The sequence below is a fragment of the Colius striatus genome, chromosome 2 (genome assembly GCF_028858725.1).
Source record: "Colius striatus isolate bColStr4 chromosome 2, bColStr4.1.hap1, whole genome shotgun sequence".
In the NCBI taxonomy this organism is placed as follows: domain Eukaryota; kingdom Metazoa; phylum Chordata; class Aves; order Coliiformes; family Coliidae; genus Colius; species Colius striatus.
In genome coordinates, this window is record NC_084760.1 from 46,107,496 (window position 1) to 46,113,495 (window position 6,000).

Consider the following 6,000-nt stretch of genomic DNA (forward strand, 5'->3'; position numbering starts at 1 on the left):
CACGAAACACAAATCCTTCTCTTAGCACATTTAAAGGACATCCCTTTAAGGAAGTGAGGGTTGGGTGAGTGGATAGGGAGGTGGAGGTGGATAAGGAACTGGCTGAATGACAGAGCCCAGAGACTGGAGCTCAATGGCACAGAAGTGCGTTGGAGGCCTGTGGCCAGTGGGGTTCCACAGGGATCGGTTCTGGGGCCAGTCTTGTTCAACATCTTCATCAACAACCTGGATGAGGGGACAGAGTGACCCTCAGCAAGTTCCCTGATGGCACAAAACTGGGAGGACTGGCTGATTCACCAGAGACTGTGCTGCCATTCAGCCAGATCTGGACAGGCTGAGAACGGGGCAGAGAGGAGCCTCCTGAGGTTCAGCAAGGGCAAGTGCAGAGTCCTGCACCTGGGGAGGAACAAGCCCCTGCACCAGGACAGGCTGGGGGTGACCTGCTGGAGAGCAGCTCTGCAGAGAGGGACCTGGGAGTGCTGGTGGGCAGCAAATAAACATGAGCAGCCATGTGCCTTCATAGGCAAGAAGGCCAGTGGCATCCTGGAGGGCATGAAGAGAGTGTGGGCAGCAGGTGGAGGGAGGTTCTCCTCCCCCTCTCCTCTGCCCTGGTGAGGCCTCACTTGGAGTCCTGTGTCCACTTCTGGGCTCCTCAGCTCAAGAGAGACGGAGCTGCTGGAGAGAGGCCAGTGCAGGGCTACCAAGATGCTGAGGGGACTGGAACATGTCTGTGAGGAGGAAAGGCTGCAGGACCTGGGGCTGTTCAGCCTGGAGAAGAGAAGATTTAGAGGAGATCTCATCAACACTTACAAGTACCTAAAGTGTCAATAGGATTGGGCAACATTTTTTTTCTGTACTGTCCCGTGCCAGGACAAGGGTTAACAGGCAGAAGCTGGAACCCACTGGCACAGAGGGAGAAACTTGTTTGGTGTTGAGGTGAGGGAGCCCTGGCCCAGGCTGCCCAGGGAGGGTGTGGAGGCTCCTTCTCGGGAGGTTTCCAAACCTGCCTGGACACGTTCCTGTGCCCCCTGATGGAGGGGAACCTGCTTGAGCAGGGGCTTGGGCTGGATGAGCTCTGCAGGGACCTGCCAACCCCCACCATTCTGGGATTCTATGAATCCTGCTTGTCAGAGATCCAAGAAATTATCTGAGTGGAGCCCAAAGCTCTCCCTTCCTCAGGAACCAGGTGATTCCTCCCCAAAATCCCAGAAGAGGCTTCGCTACCATTGGAATTGCAGCTGTGATGTTAATGGATTGAGGGAATTTGGAAAGTTCAGCTGCCTCAGATTTGCTGCTTGGCACATGGAGCCCTGGTAAGAAATATTTTGAGGGGGAAGGAAGCTGTGAGATGCCTTCACTGTGCATTTTTGGGAAGATTTCAGCTGTTGCCAAAAGATGTAGAGGCCTGGGTAGAGAGAATTGTCTTGTGTGCCTCAGTAAGTCTCTGCTGTGGAAATTTTATGAACTATTAGTAGCTCTTTAATGATCCTGAAAACAATCTCATTTTCACTTACTTCTGTGACTAGTGAGCCGTGGTGAAGGAATCTATGAGGATCCTCAGCCCCGGATGCTGCATCGCAATATTTCAGTGTGGCAGGGCTGAGTCAGAAGGGTGTATTTATGGGCTCTGCACAGAAAAGGTCACGGGCAGAGGTTGCTGCAGAGGGGCAAGGAAATCTGATTTCTGCTGTCCTCTGGGTAGCAGTCTTGTGCCAGCTGATCATCTGCCTGGCCCAGAGGAGCATTTAACCCTGATGCTGTGGTCGCTTTTCGCTGTCCCCTGGTACAGGCAGCCTGGGGGGTTTTTGGTTTTTATTTAATTAATTTTGAGGTGAAATTGTTACAGTGAAAAGCCAGTTTTGGGGTTTTATCCTGAGGCTTTGCCATTACTGAGATGCTTCCAAAAGAAGAGAATGAAATGAAAATGAAGCAGCAGCTGTTGCCAGAGGATGTGTTGCTTGAAGATTGTGCAGAGAGATGTTTCGAAGGTCCCTCAGTTGGCACCTGGCCACAAGTTTCCATCCAGGCAGGTGTGATGGGAGCCCTTGTCCTTCAACCAATTCAATTTGTGGTGGTGAATCTGGAAGGAGATTGAAATCAGTTGAAGTCTGCTCTGTTGAGTTCAAACTAAGCTCTCCTGCACAGTTTGATACAGAATATTTAAAATTTAAAACCCATTCTAAAAGACCCAGAATGAGAAATGCAGCAAATATCACAGACTCTTCTTAATCCACCCCAGAATGCCATTGGCCAGTGACATTCTGGGGTGTATGTAGAAGAGTGTGGGCAGCAGGTGGAGGGAGGTTCTGCTTCCCCTCTCCTCTGCCCTGCTGAGGCCTCTTCTGGAGTCCTGTGTCCACTTCTGGGCTCCCCAGCTCCAGAGAGACAGGGAACTGCTGGAGAGAGGCCAGTGCAGGGCTACCAAGATGCTGAGGGCACTGGAACATCTGTGTGAGGAGGAAAGGCTGCGGGACCTGGGGCTGTTCAGCCTGGAGAAGGCTGAGAGGGGACCTCACAAACACTTGTAAGGACTGAAAGGGTAGATGGGGTGACACTACTGTAGTGTCCAGTGCCAGGACAAGGGGCAATGGACATAAGCTGGAACCCAGCAAGTGCCAGTGGCACAGGAGGAGAAGCTTGTTTGGTGTTGAGGTGAGGGAGCCCTGGCCCAGGCTGCTCAGGGAGGGTGTGGAGGCTCCTTGGGAGGTTTCCAAATGCACCTGGACAGGTTCCTGTGCCCCCTGATGGAGGGGAACCTGCTTGAGCAGGGGCTTGGGCTGGATGAGCTCTGCAGGGCCCTGCCAACCCCCCCATCACTTGGGGATTCTGTGACATTAGAGCTGAGCAGCAGGGAAACCATGCCATATCTTCACATGCAGCCCTTAGCTTGAGGCATCTTCTGCTTCCTCTTCAGAGTAGACTTTCCCATTGAAGGACAATAATTTTGTGCAAGAAGTTAGTGCTAGGAGCAGGGCTTAGATGCTCAAGAGGTGTGCAACCCCTGGGGCACAGGGACTGGGGACTTCACCATCATTTTTGTTAATGGCTTGAACCCACTGCCAGTGAGGGAGAGCTGGTGCTTAACTAGTGCTACTTAATAGCTCTGAGGTGAATGGAGGCAACACACAACGCTCTGAAGCCACCCTAACTGCTGCCTTTAAAATCTGCATGTTCCTCAAAGACTTTAGGAGAAAGAAAAAAGGGGAAGGATTTAATAACCCTGGTCAAGGTGTTTTCAGCTGTCTGTTACCTGAAAGAGGGTGGTTCTTCAGCTTTAGATGCCACTAATCCTGTTAACCAAGTTGTTTTGGGCCGCAGGTGGGATGGCTGTGCCCCTTTACTTCCAAAATCTGTATGTCATACCCCTACATCTCTGCCAATGAACCCAGAGGTGGGGCTTTAGGCAAGATATTGATAAAGGAGGTAGTTTACTCCACGTCAGACATCCCAATCTGCCTGGGCAGGAATCAGGAAGAGGGGAGTGGAGGTACATGCAGCAGACCTGTTTTTTCCCTCAGCTTCAGGCTCACGCTGAAGCTGAGTGGATTTGGATGCCTTCAGCATGGTTTTGTTAAGGACAGTGTTCTGCTGCCACGTCACTGGAGCTTTGTTGCTGTTCAGAAGCAAATGATAATTATTATTATCATAATAATTAAGACCATCAAGTCCAACCCCTGAATTCGCTCAGGTGCTTGCAATTTGGGATTATTTGTGGGTTTGCAAGCTCTTCCCAGTTTCAGCTGGGATGAGGGGCAGGAAGACATCTCAAGTCTGGGTCTTGGGTGTCTTTTCCATACCTTAAGTTAATATAAAGCTTTTCCAGGCTGTTGCCTGAGGAGTTTGTCTGGAGCTGTGGTGCTTAAGCCATTGGGTAGCTGTTGCAATGTGTGTCCAGGAAATCCATTACCACCACTTCAAACAAACCTGCCGAGGCGTCAATGGGTAAAAAGTGATGCATAGGCAGGAAGAGGTTATTGAGTGCATCTCCAGGACACGCAGCCAATTCCTGGAGAGCCATTTGCAAGTACCACGGTTTCCAGGAACTGGCTGGAGGGATGAGATGAGAGGAAAGAGAGGCTGCCTCTCTTGATGGAGAGCCACATCCTACCTATCCTCCCTTCCCTTACCCACCAGCTGCACCATGATGCTGAATTTCTCCTCCCTCCCCTGATGACTAATGTCTGCATCTGTGAGTAATTAGATAAGGTGAGGGGGAAGGCTGCTGTGCTGGCCCTGTCCTGCAGCAGGATGCTGCCTGAAAGGCAGAGGCTGTTTGAGAAGCGCCGCGTTCAGAGCCGTCCTTTTCAACAAGGAAATTGGATTGTGGCTGCAGAACCCACTTGTCTGTCTGAAGTGGAGCTGAGCTCATTTCTGGGAGCGACTGGATGGAGTTTGTCCGGTTTTAGAGCCCTTCAGTTCCTGGTAATGATGCCTGCAGCTGGGCTGCCTCCTCTCAAGAGCCTGTCCTCAGGTTTTGTTGTACCTGGGGCAGTCGGAACTCTTGACTCGCCTTTCACTGTTGTTCCCGTGTTGATTCCCCTCTCCTGCTCAGCTCATGGCCTTTCTTAAGACAAAGGATAGGGGGGGAACAATCTGGGCAGATAGAACTGCTGTCTTCCTGCATTTCCCCCCTTAAAACCACCATAATCAGTCCAGATGCAAAGGAGTAAACAGCCCTCAGGGGAGGCCCAGTGCTGGCTGAGCCCCATTCAGCTCCATCCCTCCGTTAAAGTGACTTTTCCTCCCAGCTCTGGCCCCTCAGCATGCTTAATTAAACCTTTTTGTCATTCTTCTCACAGGTGTTGGCACGAGGAACTACTACAGGAAGATTGGCTATGAGCTGGAAGGGCCTTACATGGTGAAAAGGCTGGAGTGATGTCCCAGGAGCTCCTCACCCCCACCACCTGCCAGGAGGGGAGGAGACAAGGCTCATCCTGCAAGCTTCGGGTGACAGACATAAGCTAAAATCCAAGGCCTGCCCCAACTGCCAAGGACGTGCTTCTGTGGGCAGAGCAGTGCTGAGATCTGCCCTTTGCCCCAGGAGAGGCTGGGGACGTTTCCCATGGGGCATTACCTGCTCTCAACTTGGGGATTCCCCTAACAGCCCTGTGGGAAGAGCCCATCATTTCTGAGGTGCTCTCAGAGGGCGTTTAGCGTTTCAGCATTGTTATTCTGCAACATGAATTCATTCTTTGTGTGTGCATGTTTGTTTCTGCTGGGCTTGGCTGCTTCCTGTCCATCCCAAAGCCAAGCGATGCCGTTTGATCCTTTGGCAGTAGGAGACTGAGGATGGGAAGCCAGTGCCTTGCTCTGACAGGGGAGGAATTGGGAGTAAAGCCGGAATGGACTCTCTGAGGTGACACACAACCATGCTGAGGTTAAAAGGGACTGCTGAGGTCTCTGCTCCATCCTCACTCAATTTGGGTCTGGTTAGATCAGATTGATGTTGCTTAAATATCTCCAAGGGTATGCAGAGACTCTGGATGTGGACTGATGTGGGCATGAGGCAGTTGGGCAGCTGCAAGGCCTTGGTGAGGTCATGGTGGGGCTGATAAATACCCAAAGGATGAGTGTGGAGAGGATGGGGCCAGTGTTTGTTGTGTGGTGGCCAGTGCCAGGACAAGGGGTAATGGGCACAAGCTGGAACCCAGCAAGTGCCACTGGCACAGGAGGAGAAACTTGTTTGGTGTTGAGGTGAGGGGGCCCTGGCCCAGGCTGCCCAGGGAGGGTGTGGAGGCTCCTTCTCAGGAGGTTTCCAAACCCACCTGGACACGTTCCTGTGCCCCCTGATGGAGGGGAACCTGCTTGAGCAGGGGCTTGGGCTGGATGAGCTCTGCAGGGCCCTGCCAACTCCCACCATTGGGGGATTCTGGGGTAACTGTTGCCAATTCCAGGCACCAGGAATTCTATCAGAGGTGATAGAAGTAAAATTTCTTTTTGCAAATGGCATGAGCTGGGCTGCGAGTGGCGACTGTGAGGGAAGAGCTCAGCACCTCCTCA

General features: G+C 52.1%; 1 protein-coding gene across 1 annotated transcript in view; it reads left to right on the forward strand.

The window, feature by feature from the left end:
• Nucleotides 1-5,201, forward strand: part of ELP3 (elongator acetyltransferase complex subunit 3) — a 98,945-nt gene extending 93,744 nt beyond the window's left edge. Inside the window, exon 15 of the mRNA XM_061990874.1 lies at nucleotides 4,800-5,201. Within this exon, the coding sequence (XP_061846858.1) occupies nucleotides 4,800-4,876 (77 nt within the window). The 3' untranslated portion in view covers nucleotides 4,877-5,201. The remainder of the gene's footprint in view (nucleotides 1-4,799) is intronic.
• Nucleotides 5,202-6,000: the final 799 nt, after the last annotated feature.